Source organism: Macrobrachium nipponense, chromosome 37 (assembly GCF_015104395.2).
Source record: "Macrobrachium nipponense isolate FS-2020 chromosome 37, ASM1510439v2, whole genome shotgun sequence".
In the NCBI taxonomy this organism is placed as follows: Eukaryota; Metazoa; Arthropoda; class Malacostraca; order Decapoda; family Palaemonidae; genus Macrobrachium; species Macrobrachium nipponense.
In genome coordinates this window covers 54,668,651-54,683,894 of record NC_061097.1, presented here as the reverse complement: position 1 = coordinate 54,683,894, position 15,244 = coordinate 54,668,651, and the positions used below count along the sequence as shown (strand labels likewise).

The following is a 15,244-nucleotide window of genomic DNA, read 5'->3' as shown; positions in this document are numbered from 1 at the left end:
GACCTAGACATTAAATGCACGGTTGATGTGAGTCTACTATAGTAAGCCTCTTAAGGAATAAGAGTACCTACAAACGTCTAGGGAGCAAATAATTCAACCAGCGAAAATCAAGCAACTCATTATAACGCGGCATAAAGTTGTCATGGTAACAGCGAAGCACAAAAGAAATAATTGGGGCGCAAATAAAAAAAATAAGATACACAACTCAAAGACTGTTCTATACTGCTGATTTAGTCAATCATAAGCAAGTTCATTAAATAGTTTTCATTTCTCTCTTTTTTTTAAATAGATTATGATTGTTATTATGAGGATAATAGGCACTCATCAAATGTTACAAAATATTTAAGAATGGAAAATCCTCGAACGATTTACGTATTGTGAACCAAGTATGCCTTCATGCTGATAATATAATAATAATAATAATAGTAGTAGTTAGTGTTGTTTCACGATGTTGTGTATAAAGGAACTAAAGCTACCAAAAAAAAAATAATACAACAAATTAAATCAAATAACATTTAAGAAAAAAATTCAGTTACTTGTGGAGGAATTTTGCCCGTCTTAGCAGCGTGATTCAAAGCAATCCATGTATGTTTATATATGCACAATATACATACAAAGTGTATGCATAGACAAACGTATATATACGTGCAACAAGGGCCAACCTTTCTCGAAGGTGATAATAAGCGTGGCATGAAAGTCAGTGGCAAAGCTCAAAGTCGTTTATCTACCAAGGTACATTTTCATCTCTAAGTACATAATAATGAAGAACTACAACAGAAGTTTCTTAATCAGAAAACCATAAAAAAATAGGTCACCAAATCACACAATAGTATACTACTGCATTCTGCGCAGGCGATGCAACACAAAGTTTACAATTCAAATATATTCACTCGTTTAAAGAAATGTTTTTAATGAAAAATTCTTAGCAGATAAATAATTTGTAACTCTGCCACCAAGAAGCTAGGCCTACGCAAAGGATGGAATCAGTAAGTACTCCAACTCCATCCTGTATCTTCGTGGAGTCTTCTATACTCCGTTCTGCAAAGCTGGGTGAAAAAATAAATGGCTACAGACTCAGAGGAGGAGGTGGCTTCCAGCGTCGAAACGCAGGAGAAGCATTCTTACCTTCTGTTTCTCGAGTTGGCTCTGAATGAATTCGTTGGTACCGTGGACGGTGAAGGACTCCAGGAGCGATTCCGCTTCGTCCAGCCACTGGTTGATCTCGACGATGCCTGCCTCGACGGCTTCGAGCTGCATGACGATCTGGGAAGAGACAAGTAACGATATGAGTGTATTATACCCCAAACTGACTGGGCAATTGCAAGCTTACCAGGTGCAAGTTGTGTCTCAACTGTTAAATTGTTGGCTGCTTTATTGAAGCAACTGCAAGCTTATCAGGTGTAAGTCCTGCTTCAACTATTAAATTGATGGGTGTTTTATTTGGGCAACTGCTAGCTTATCAGGTGTAAGTCCTGCTTCAACTATTAAATTGATGGGTGTTTTATTTGGGCAACTATTAGCTTATCAGATGTAAGTCCTGTCTAAACTATCAAATTGATGGCTGTTTTATTGGGCAACAATAAGCTTATCATAAGTAAGTCCTGTCTTAACTATTAAATTGATGGCTGCTTTATTTTTCAACTGATATATCTCGGACTATAGCTACCAGTGTATCTGTTAATTTATAATGTGCATGAGTAGGCTGTCAAGTGATATGATACTGAGTACTGCATCAGTACTCTCAAATATAGTAAAGGTGTCATCCAATAGTTGTGGGAAGGTATCAGAGGAATTCTATCTAAAAATTAACTGGCATACTGAAGGACAAAAGGAGAAGGCAAGCATTAAATACCATTACTGTAAAACATCCTACGACAATAAACACTACATCTGTGTTCTTTTTAAATTTCATAAAATTAAGAAGTCAAATATCAAAAACACAATAGTGTATAGTTCAGACTTTATGCAAGGGTAAGAGTACTATCACCACGGTAGTTGTTTCTGAAAGATCAGAGAACTTAAGGTGATATATGAAAAAAAATACTTACCACCCTCACATGATAACGCATCATTGGGAATCCTCCTTACCTGCGTGGAGAGATGCATCTTCTGAGGGATGACTGCCCTGAGTCTGACCAACTCTTCCTTCTCTTGTTTCAGTGACCACATCATCCTTTCGATCTCGTCAGGCGCCAGATCCTGCACGAGGGTCTGGAAGGATTTGGAGACGCTCTTGAAGAGCATCTCCATCTCCTCAATCTCGCCATTCAGTTTCTGCCAGAAAAAAAAGGGGGCGTTAAGAATATTATTAGGTTCTGGAAATAGTGCCAAATGAAGAGGATTCAAATATGCTGTACACTGATGGCAGGGTATCTTTTGTGTATGTGGTTGGAAATTGTAGGTTCGACATATGAAAGTCGAAGACATGGTACTGGTATGAAAGTAACAAATTCACAAGACCTGTAACTGTAGGTACTAGTACCAGTGTGAGAAATAGCAAGACCCATACCAGTATCGTTTTAGTACGTGTGACATAAATTTACAAGATCTGTACCACCATGGTACGTGTATCAGTGTGACATAAATTCAAAAGGGCGGTACCTGTATGGTACTGGTATGTGTGACAAAGTCACGTGACTTGTACTGATAAGCCTCTTGGTACTGCAAACATACATTTAAATTTCAGAGTGTCTCAAACGTGGAGCGTCAATAGCTTTAGAAATAGTCCGTTTATCCACAAACCTTGAGTTGCTCGCCATACTCTTTGACACACTCAACCGAACACACGTTCTTGGTGTTGAGGATGACGTCAGCGTTCTCGAGCCAAAGTTCCAGCTTGTCCTGTCCGGATCGGTAGTCGTTCTTGGTACGCAGCATCTGGCCACGATGGAGGTACTGCTGCACGTACTGTTTAGGGAGAGGAAATGTATTTCAGGGTTTTTCGAGAGATAGAAGCATTCGAAGTCCTAATGAAGAAAGCAAAGCAAGTTTTAGGACTTAGATAGAAAGTGAGCATAATACACACTGACAGCCAGTTTTACAAATATAAAAAGGAAATGTGTAAACGGAGTCTTTCCATTTTAACCTCCAACTGACTCACATTTCACTAATGAGAATATGTGACTTTACCTGGAACAGGTCTTCCCACTTGTTGTTTACGATGGCGAGTTTCTCGCGAATTTCTTGGGCAACTTCCAGCTTGCAGGTGGCTGCCAAGAAGTTTCCAGTCTCGTTCAGATTCTCGTGTTTAGTCTTCCATTCTCCAAGGTCCTGGAATAAGAGATCATGTAAAATCTTGATGCAGGATTATCCCAAAAATTTTGTCAAAAAAAGAATGTCAACAGGAGAGCTTCCTTTTACTCACTGACTGACGGCAGTGATGTAAAGCTTTCTTCGAATAAGCTTCAGTAAAGTATGTCGTAAACACAGTTTGGCAACTTATCACATACATGTTACCAAGTCAACGACTGGAAGTGGAGAACTAATCCATGGCGAATGTGTTCAACCTGTTTGTGATGTTTATGCCGAAAGTTACCCACAGGTTTAGGGCGTGTTTTACTTTAGTGTGGATCCACCCTTAGTCATACAGTTCTTACTTTTGTCCACACAGTCCTTAGTCAACATAGTTATTTCATTAAGGCTATTCATTAGCTTTATTTCTAGTCAGTGCATTTTTCTGTCCTTACTCGTCCTTCGTAATAACATTTAGCTAAATTTATTTTTCAAACAAGAGCAAGGTACTGCATATTTTTATGCAATGTACATGTTTATTTTACTGAGCATTTCTTTGACTTCGCTGGAATTCATGTCATCTTTATTTATTCATATCATATATAACCATTTCTGCATATTATCATTTTAAACGAGCTCTCAGTTTAAACAACAGAGATATTCCAGTGCTATAAATGAAAATGTCCAAGTTCTATGATCCTGCCTATCCCTCATACACAAAGGTGATGAGTACTACCAAATGGTTGCCCAAGTTGAAACTAAATTTAATCTATTAATAACATTTGACATTTGTAATAAATTCAGCCTTTGGCAAACCTTGGACTCTCACCATATAAACAAGAACTTGAAAATCAATTAGGATACCCACCTGGAAGAACTCCATCTTCTCCTCCTCTGGGAGGTTAATCATCTTGAAGGACTGGTCGACCCAAGCTTCGAACTGCTGAGTCAGGTCGATGAACTTCTTCCAGTAAGTGATGACTTCTTCCAGGAGGGACTGGATGCATCTCAGCTCGACGGAGATGTTCTTCCAGCGATCATTCATTTCCAGAAGGAATTTGGCGATGCCCTCGCTCTCAGCTTTGCCTGTTGTTAATTGCAATGGTTTAAGATGGACACTTAAAGGGAAGTAAGCGACATTGCTTTCAGTGCATCTATAGTTACTTTGTGTTTGAAAGTGCACGTCATGAATTACTTTTTACCATGAAGCAAAGAATCACCTTGCATGTTCTTCATATTGCTGTACACAAAATAAACTAAGCTCCAGATTTTGACAATTTTCATTTCCACCGGCACTAACAAACAGGTTTAATTCTATGAATGAGGCATACAAAAAATGTAAATTGCTTTGTTCTATATAATCACCTGCAATGACAGAATAAAAATGACACACGGACCTACATCTTGGATAATCAAAACGACTCCAATTTATACAAGTGATGAATGAACCCAGATATTGACTTCTGTCACGGCACCGAAAATCACACCCCACTACTCACTCAAATTCGAGTCCTTCTTGTAGGCCTCCGACACCTGCTGCATCTCCATGAAGGCTCGATCGAACTCCTGGAAGATGTTCCTGGTGCCCACGAAGGAGCGGTACTCACTCAGGATCTGCTGGACCTCCTGTTCGTTGCCGTATTTCACCGCCCATGTCTTCAACTTTGCCTCCACCAGGATGAGGAACGCAATCAAGCAGTACTGCAGAACGGGGAGAGAGAGAGAGGTGATGAGGCGTGCTGTTATGGAATCAAGAGTTGTTGTGGGAAGACTAGTGCCATATGTGTGACAGTTCTCAAGAGATGGATAACCATTGATCTCTATACTACTTATGGAAACGTCAATCCTCACAAGACTTACCTAAAAGATGACACTTGAAATCTAATGGTTCTCATGTATTGAATGACAAATAAACTTCATAAGGTGTATGGGAATTTTGATATATTCTTCAGGTGCCATGATTCTCAGATAATGAATATACCCCAAACATTCTTAATTAACGGGCATCAACTCGACAGGCTTCTGTACTCTGATTATTTCTGCTATGTGCTATCATTTTAGAGGCAGTAAATTTTTAGACAACTCTCTTTAATTGAAAGTTGAGTCTGAAATATAGGAGACTCTGGTTCAAGACCTATATGAGATGTTATCTGTACAATATCTACAAGTTCCTCGATGGACGAGTCGGTTACATGCTCGACTACCGATCTCAGGGTCCCTGTTCGATTGCCTGCTCTGCCAACGTGAAACCAGAGGAATTTATTTCTGGTGATAAAAATTCATTTCTCGCTGTGGTTCGGATCCCACAATGAGCTGTAGGTCCCGTTGCTAAGTAACCAATTGGTTCCTGGCCACGTCAAAATATCTAATCCTTAGGGTCAGCCCTAGGAGAGATGTTAATCAGCTCAGTGGTCTGGTTAAACTAAGATATACTTCTTAACTTTTTGTACAATGTCTACGGAGTACTTAAGTGCAAAACTTTCCTTACTTAACGGATGGTGCTATTTATTAGAAAACGGACCCCAAAGAGTCTGCTGAGGAGGGAACAACTCACCCTATGCTCCAGGTACTTGAGCTTGATCTTTCTCTGGGCGGCTCTCGGAGCGATGGTCTTCAGCCTCAGCTCCATGTACTCCAGCTGCTGCGGAGGGATGGCCATGGCGTCGGGCGAAGTCTTGACCGACTCGAAGGTGGCTATGATGGAAGGCAGCTCCGCAAAGAAGGCCTTATGCTCCTCGATCTTCCTGCTCAACAAGTTGGCGATCTGGGGTTTTGAGAGGAGGAGCGGGAATGACATTATGCAGGTTCCAGTTTGGGAGGCGCATGGATGTAACGTTCCAATTTGAGGGGTGATTGTATTTATATTGAAAGTTCCAATTTGAGGGGTGATTGTATTTATACTGAAAGTTCCAATTTGAGAGATGATTGTATTTATATTGAAAGTTCCAATTTGGGAGGCGAATGGATGTCAAGTTCCAATTTGAGGGGTGATTATTTTTCTATATTGAAAGTTCCAATTTGGGAGGCGAATGTATTTAAAATTCAATTTTGGGAGGCGAATGTATTTCGATCTGGGATTCTGGGAGAGGGGCGTAATATGTAAAAGTTCCAGTTTGGGAGGTGAATGTATTTACAATTCCAATTTGGGAGGTGACTGGATTTACAATTCCAATTTGGTGGGTAAAAGGATTAAAAATACCAATTGGGAGGTGAATGCATTTCAAGATCCAACTTCGAAAGTGAATGTATTTAAAGTTACAATTTGTGAAGTGAAGTGAAAAAAAAATTAAAATATGAGACCAAGAAGCAATAAATAAATAAAAGCTTCAAAAAAAGATACCTAAGACATACAAGATTAAATGAAATAAAAAAAAAGATCGAAAACCGTACGTACCTCTTCGTGCTTGCCGTGCAGCTTGTCCTCCGTGCCAAGCATGGCCTCTGCCCTACTCAGCCATTCGCCGATGGGACCCAAGGACCCGGGTAGCGCAGCATCCAGCAGCCAGGTCCAGTGAGACAATTGCTGTGAGACCTGTGGAAGTGACACAGAGTCGTTTGAGATGATGGTGGGTATGGAAACGGTCTCATAAGTTCGTAAGATTGCTCTGCTGATATAAGTGAAATGAACTGTACGCAAGTTTCTCTCTCTCTCTCTCTCTCGTCTCTCCTCTTCGTCTCTCTCTCTCTCTCTATCTCCTCTCTATATATTAATATATATAATAATATATATAAAATATATATCTATATATATATATATATATATATAATATGAATAATTATCACATCGAACCGTGATCCATTTATATATCAATTCAAGCTACAAATGTCCTTTAATATCTAAATTCACTTTACCTCCCAAATGATATATTTTCATATATGTACCGAAGGGGAATTTTTTTTTGTTGATAATAATTTCGTCCCCCCATGGGATCTATATATATATATATATATATATATATATATATATATATATATATATATATATATATATATATATATTATTACCAACACATATATATATAGATATAAAAAAATAGAGATTAAATTATAAGAAGCAAAAACAGCAAAGCAAATAAGCTATCACTGATGTTTGTAGACCATACTTTGGACCAGGTAATAAAATCATGACTACCACACGCATCGTATTTTTGCTTGTGTGGTATGAATATACATACATACATACATATATATATATAATATATATATATTATATATATATATATATATATATATATATATATAAAGTGTGCGTGCGCGCGTCTATGCATTACCTTATTCCAAGATGCTGTGATCTGCGTCCAAGAATCTGCCGTGATTGAAATCATGGATGACTGTGAAACGACTAAGTTCTTCAGCTTCTCGTAAATTACCTTCTTCTCATCTGCCTCGGATTTCAAAGCCCTGAATCGCTGTTGTTAATAAAAATAAAAAAACACTCTTGAGTCCTCACTTCCAAAGAATATTTTTCCTTATGCTTAGGTTACAGGAAGGATATAGACATCACACAGCAGGTTTTTACGTATTAAGGAAATAAGTTTATTTTAATGGAGTCATATTACTGAATTTATAATGTAACGTATAATGAATTTATAAGTTTAACGTATTTGTAAATATGTATTATTAAACAAAACCAAACATAATGCTCACCAATGGTATAAAAACAAAATTTGACAGAATGAATTTAAGCTTAAACAAATATTAAATTGAATGACAGACACTTGAATGATTAATTCTACTAAATTTCAACTGCCACACCCACCCAAAACACTCCTTTGTTTCGGCAAAAGATAACAAATAACTACAGATCACAAAACTCTGACACACACCTACCTCTTAATTGATCATAATAAACAGCCATGTATTTGAAGACCTTCACAACCACCTCGTAATTTGATAATAATAAACAGCCACGTATTTAAAGATCTTAACACCTACCTCGTAATTGATCATAGTAAACAGCCACGTATTTAAAGACCTTCACACCTACCTCGTAATTGATCATAATAAAAAGCCATCTATTTGAAGACCTGCACAACCACCTCGTAATTTGATAATAATAAACAGCCAGAGATTTGAAGACCTTCACACCCACAACACCAAATTCTAAGACCCACCTCGTAATTGATATTTCCGTGAGTGGCAGGGTCGTGGAGAGTGTCCAACCAGTTGGACGTGTGAGAAAGCCAGGTCGTGAGTTCGGTGTACTCCATCTCGATCTCACTAAACATGTCTCCCGTCGCAGCTTCCAGGGTCGGGCTCGTACAAGGCTGTGATGCGAGAGGGAGAGAGAGAGAGGAGTCAATCTAAGAGAGTTTATAGTAATTAATTCATTATGAATCAGTTAACATTTATGAATGACAAAAGTTTGTAATACTTGATTACTTACCCAGTCAACACCTATTTAGTCCAAACAATATATACACAATGGATCGCTCATATGAAGTCACCTCGGAGCCTTTAACTAATCCTTCAACCAACATTCAATCCACAGACAACAAACTCTAAGAAAAAATGCAATCAACTATTAACAAACCAATCATTCAACCGTTATCAAATCAACCAATCAAGCATTCCATTCCAGGACACAGACTGCTAACAAAAACGTCTCTGAAATCGTCCTCCTCATCCGAGGACTTATTGGAACACTTGTGCCCGGCTCCGGGAACTGGTATATTAATCAGTCATTATTAAATCAACCATTCCATTCAATTCCTGGAATACTCCATTCTATTTCATTCCAAAACACCGACTGCCAACAAGAACATCCCTCCTCCTCCTCCTCCTCCTCCTCACCGGAGACTTGCTGGAAAGCTTGTCGTGCCCGGCTCTGAAAACTTGGAAATCAATCACTCAACCATTGTTAAATAAATAAATCAATCAAAGAACCATTCCATTCCATTCCTGAAATACTCCATCCTAATCCATTCCATTCCAAGACACCGACTGCCAACAAGAAAATCTCTGTACTCCTCCACCTCCTTCCGATGACCTACTGGAAAGCTTGTCGTGCCCGGCTCCGGGAACTTGTAAATCAATCAATCATTATTTCATCAACCGACCAATATACATTTCATTCCAGCCCTGGAATACTCCATGCCATTCCATTCCATTCCAAGACACCGACTGCCAACAAGAACGTCTCTGTCCTCCTCCTCCTCCTCCTCCTCATTCGAAGACTTACTGGAACGCTTGTCGTGCCCGGCTCCGGGAACTTGTTGAGGAAGGAAGCCACGTAGGTCATGATGGACTTCTCGTCGGGTTTCTCCACGTCCACGTCCTCGCAATCCAGGAGGCGCGCGATGCCCAGGCCCTTTTCGGCCACGTTGAAGGCGGTCTCGAGGCGGGCTTTGTTCGTCATCTGGGACATCCTCTGAGGGGAGAGAAGGGATCGTCAGTATGTTGGTGGAAATGAAGGTTTTGATGTGAAATGAGTCATTAAGTTTGTAGGTACATGAAAATATGTCAAAAGTATGTTTGTGGACATGGAAATAAATCAACATGAAGTCTGTGGCCGTGAAAATAGCCCAACATTAAGTTTGTATACATGAAAATAGGTCAACATTAAGTTTGCCGACATGATCATCGGCCAACATTAAGTTTGTGGGCGTGAAAATAGGTCAAAGTTAAGTTGTGGACATTAAAATAGGTCAACATAGTATTTGTGTACATGAAAATAAGAAAAATTAATTTACTCCGTGATGGTAATTGAATGATCACTCCCTTTTACAGTCAATAAGATGGACAGGCTTTATAAACGAATGACATGTGAATGAGGAGTGAAAAAAATAATCTATGGAAATTTCTAAATTCTAAAACCTTTGACACTTTAGTTCACGGGACCATATTAGACGAAAGACCAATAAACAAATGGCTTCAGGTCTCACCTGCATGTTCACAAGACGAGGATTAATGCAATGAATGAGAGCCAGGAAGGCCGTTCCGTCTCTCCAGCTTGTTCCGAAGTCATTGACAACTATGCCGAATTTCCTAAGAAAAAGAAAAAAAGATGAAATATAATGAAGGTCCAAAAGAAGCCATTAGAGTACATGGAGTATTTTTGGTTCTGAGCTAGGGTTCTCTGAAGAAACTGAATGCAGAGATTTTAAGACAATTTCAAAGGCCTCTAAGGCGGTGTTTTATACTGTACTTCAGATCTGTTCAGGAAGATACAAACAACGCGCTCTCTGAGAAAGAGCCCATGAGAAAATAACGCCGGCTCTACCACGCAATACAAATTAAAAACCTACTTCAAAATGGCTTAGATATAATGCCAATATGGGAAGATCATTATAAGTAGCTTGATCCCTGTTCAAGGGAACAGCTTTGCTGAGAATATCAACCAACCTATTGGTTAAGGTCTGACTGGGTCAGGATGCTACTTGTGCAAGTGACCCTCAGCAGAACACTAAGCTAGGGTCATATTAGGCAAGGATGCTACATTTGCAAATCCCTCAGCTAAGGTTTGACTATAGGTCAGACTGCTACTTCTACAAGTAACCATCTGCAGATCCTTTGGCTTGGGTTATTAGATCCATTTAGGTACGTTCACCGTGAAAAAAAAAAATTGCAGAGCTCCATCGGTCATTATATATAATTAACTGTCAAAAAAAAAAAAAAAAAAAAAAAAAAAAAAGAATTTTCAGCCTATCAACGCCCTACTCGAACTCACTTCGTGATCGTCTGCCGCACCCACTCCAGGAGGGTCTTCTTGGCGCCCATCTTCCACTTCTCGGCCGCCGCCGACCGCCTGGTGACGGAGGGCGGCCTGTCCCTCGATATCGTGCATTCCGAAGGCCCCGTGAAGGGGGAGTCACTTCGGGTGCCGGCCTCCTGTTCCATCAGTTGACTGAGACGTTCCATCTGTCTGGTGTTCTCTTCGATCTGGGGGGAAGTTGCATGCAGGTGTTAATCAACAAGAAATGGCAATTGAAATGATACAGAGGAGATTATTTAATCATGAGAGAAATGATGACTGGAAAATGCATATTTACATTCAATGATTAGTTAGAAAGATGAACTGCGATTGTACTGGGGTTGTAAAATAATAATAATAAGAAGAAGAGGTACATTTCAGGGCAACTAAATACTGCTTATGAGAATATTTTATCAAATGACCAATTTCAGTTTCCACTGATTTTGTTTGTCGCAGAAATTCTTGAAGCCTTAGTGATCGTCAAACATAATCAATATGGAGCCAAACAAATAAATAACTCCTTTCCTTTCCTTTTCATATTACCGCAAAATAAATAAATAAATAAATAAATAAAAACGCTTCAACAAAAACTTCTGACGAATATGAAAATAAATATTATGATGACTTTTTTTGTTCAATGAAGAGATTTCAGGGTAACAAAATAAAAAGAAATTACAAGAAAAACAATCTATAGTTACTGTTTATTTTCTTTTCCATGAGAAATCTGGATAAAATATTTTCTCCGACGTTCCGTCGGTTCTAATCGAATTAAAATTACGTTAAAAACCTCATGATAATATTTTGTAACAGACCTGGCAGCAATAAAAAAAATAAAAGGAATGTGTATGAAACACAACCCACATAAGTACAAGTAAGAGACAAAGATGTAAGTACCAAAGTCATTTCCTAACTCAGTCAGTGACACGCTATTCCGGACATGAAATCGTGTTGCACAAATTACAATTCCGAAGTTACGACAAGACCAATTTCTGGGTCGTTTAGGGCATATTTCGAAATCTAACATTTCTATGTTTTTCATTTTTTCTTGGGAGTGACACACTGCAATCGTGTCTCGATTACAAATACACGGTTGGTTTTAGAAGCGGAAGAAACGTCATGCTTCAGGATTGTTATCCGTTTTGTTGGTCTAAGACAGATAATTCACGGAATTTAACGCGATCCCAGAGTAAAAGATACAGTTGATATACCTGACGTTAATTCCAGCAATGGTTTATGAGCACAATAAAAATACAGTTGATATATTAGACGCTAATTCCAGCAGTGGTTCATGACCACAATAAAAATACAGCTGATATGTCTGACGCTAATTCCAGCAGTGGTTCATGACCACAATAAAAATACAGCTGATATGTCTGACGCTAATTCCAGCACTGGTTTATGACCACAATAAAAAATACAGCTGATATGTCTGACGCTAATTCCAGCACTGGTTTATGACCACAATAAAAAATACAGCTGATATAGCAGATGCTAATTCCAGCACTGGTTTATGACGTAAATTTCCTGACAGTTTGATCAATATAAATGACACGAAGACTTGTTTGGCATTTAATAAAACATACCAAAATCAAGCATTGTCTACCATTTTATCAATATAACAGTTATAAGAAGACATATGTAATCACAGATGAACGCAAAAGTACCTGATATTCTGATAAACATAAACGGCACGAGGAAGTTTCTGGCATCTAATAAATTTACCAAAAAAATAAGTATTGTCTACCACTGGATGAATATAACGAACATGAAAGAACTAAGAATAAAATTAAAACCTATTCATATGACAATTTATACGAGATATGAGAAGACACTTCTACCAGACTGGCAGCTTCAAATCCATCCTATGTATTCAGTGGATGATATAGCAAGCAAATGACTGCTTTACTTCTAAGGCAGACTACTGATTTGGAAGCGTTTTATGGAAGTGCTTGCGCTAAAGCATTGTGCATGATTAGTAAGTAAATGTATGATAAATTTCTCCTTTACGATCTAAAATATGAGACTTCAGTGCGTGACTACAATAACAAATGTGGTTACCTTTTATACGCCAATTGCTAAAAAGAAGGCGTGAACCGACCTCCAGCTTAATCGGTGTGCGTGCTAAAATCTACGGTCAAATAGTAGAGCGTTGTTTCACCAACGAAAAATAAAATAAATACGCTATCTTTTATTAGAAATAATTGTTCTGTACTGTTTAACATGCGTATTCTTTATTTCTTACACTTTCATTCTAATAAATAAATCATAAAATATCCTATCCTACAATTCCTGTATCTTTAACTCAACGCAAAACACCTTTTTCAGACCTTTTTAGGCTTTTCCATAGACCTTTCCAAACCCCCCAACAAGAACAACAACAAAATAGCTTGTAGGCTTACTCCCCGAGTAAGCAAAAATAAAATATTAATTGAAAATTAATATTGTTGGTTCATTTCCTTTACTATACTAATAAATAAAACATAATTTTGCTATAGTATAAGTAGTTACGATAAAAAAAAAAAAATTAAAATAACACCCATTTACGAACTTTCGAATTGCCTTAGTGAAATGATTACTACTTTCATTTCTTTCACCATTTAATTGATGTCTTTAACTTCAACTAAGACTTAAACCCCGCCTCGTTTTCATGAAAAATAAGAAAGAATTAGTTATCATCGCAAATATAATAGACGAATACTCAATTGGACTTTTACTTTTAAAACTATTTTTAAAGAACACGTCCTTTCCATTATATAATTACCAAATACTTCCAGAAAGCTAAAAAAGAAAAAAAATACTAATTTTCACCAGGAAATATATAACGTCATATCAAATGCGTTGGGTGTTGTTTTATTTTATATATATATATATATATATATATATATATATATATATATATATATATATATATATATAAACCACGCCCTTTCTATTATACAACTGCCAAATACAACTTAAAAAAGATAAAAACAAAAAAATCAGCCAGCTGTCATCTGAAAACATTAGACAGGTCCTACCAAAAGAGATTGGCGTTGTTTTGCTCTAAAGAAAAAAAAAATGTACAGAAAAATACTCCTTTCCTATTGCATCATTGCCAAATGCCTCAAGGCTTGACAAATAAATGCCGGTCGTGATCCAGAAACATATAGCAATAAGAAATGTCAATCAGGTTTTAGTTGTATATAAAAACAATAATAAATAAATAAATAAATAAATAAAATGTCAATAAGGTTTTTGTCGTTTTAAACAACAACAACAACAACAATCATAATAATAATAATAATAATAATAATAATAATAATAATAATAATAATAATAATAATAATAATAATAATAATAATAATAAATAGGTAAATAAATAGAATAATAAAAAATAATACAGAAATCATTTTCACGACAAAGGAATAGTATAACAAAGGCGGCCCATTCCGCTTTGAACCCAGGCGTGAAAATTCTACATACGTCGGCACTATTCTAAGTGAGACTACTTCGTCATTGAGTGCAGAAAGCATGCTTTAAGGAACAAGTGCGTGTTGATGCCCTCCTCCAAGAATGCAGGCACTTCGCTCAACCCTTTTGTGCTCGGGTGTTCGATACTCGGGAGCCGTGGCTTCGACTTTGAATTCCTGCCACGTAATACAGATATTATTATAGGTGTATCTTGAAACTACTACTGTACACACACACACACATCGGTGCCACGTGAACAGTACACGAAATCGAACACAGTCATGATTCTCTTCACCTCTTTGTCTCTACTACCGAAATTCGTTAGGCAGCCGAAGTCAGGGCACGCCCAGAGAATCGAACAGCGTGGGGTGGGTTTCGCAGGCCGGGTCTTTCCAGCGCGAGTGAAAAGCGCCCGCCATTCCCTGACCCTGGAACTCACCAGGTAGATCTCCTCGTCCGATTCCCATTCCTCGCCGTAGGAATCGTCCTCCCAGTATAATTCGTCCTCGTCGTGTATTTGGATCTAAAGTCGTTCATGGTGGTGATACGTTTGCATTCAGAATGTGTTAGAACTAAAATATAACTGAAGCTTTCACGCAGGGTCAAACTTCAAGTGAATCACTGAACCAGTTGGTGTTAAAAATGAGGATTCGCAGATTTAATCAAAAGGTGTCAGGATTTGGTATACAAGTCAGGAATTTGACTTGTAAAGTGATCACTAATTTTTTTTTATGTTTATTGAAATTTGAGGCTTTCATGGGATTGTATGTATGTATAATAATATACCATAAAGTTATAAACTATTTGTTTTCAGTTATAAGTTCGTTTTATTACTGATAATATACTGTAAACTAATGTTTCAAAGTAATG

The 15,244-nt window shown here is 37.7% G+C and overlaps 1 protein-coding gene across 1 annotated transcript in view; it reads right to left on the bottom strand.

The window, feature by feature from the left end:
* Positions 1-15,244, bottom strand: part of LOC135209264 (muscle-specific protein 300 kDa-like) — a 355,456-nt gene that overhangs the window by 259,498 nt on the left and 80,714 nt on the right. The window contains 13 exon segments of the mRNA XM_064241973.1: positions 1,126-1,263; positions 2,089-2,274; positions 2,743-2,907; positions 3,130-3,270; positions 4,100-4,317; positions 4,731-4,932; positions 5,786-5,995; positions 6,626-6,763; positions 7,503-7,640; positions 8,346-8,498; positions 9,413-9,601; positions 10,116-10,218; positions 10,901-11,112. Coding sequence (XP_064098043.1) covers positions 1,126-1,263; positions 2,089-2,274; positions 2,743-2,907; positions 3,130-3,270; positions 4,100-4,317; positions 4,731-4,932; positions 5,786-5,995; positions 6,626-6,763; positions 7,503-7,640; positions 8,346-8,498; positions 9,413-9,601; positions 10,116-10,218; positions 10,901-11,112 — 2,193 coding nt within the window.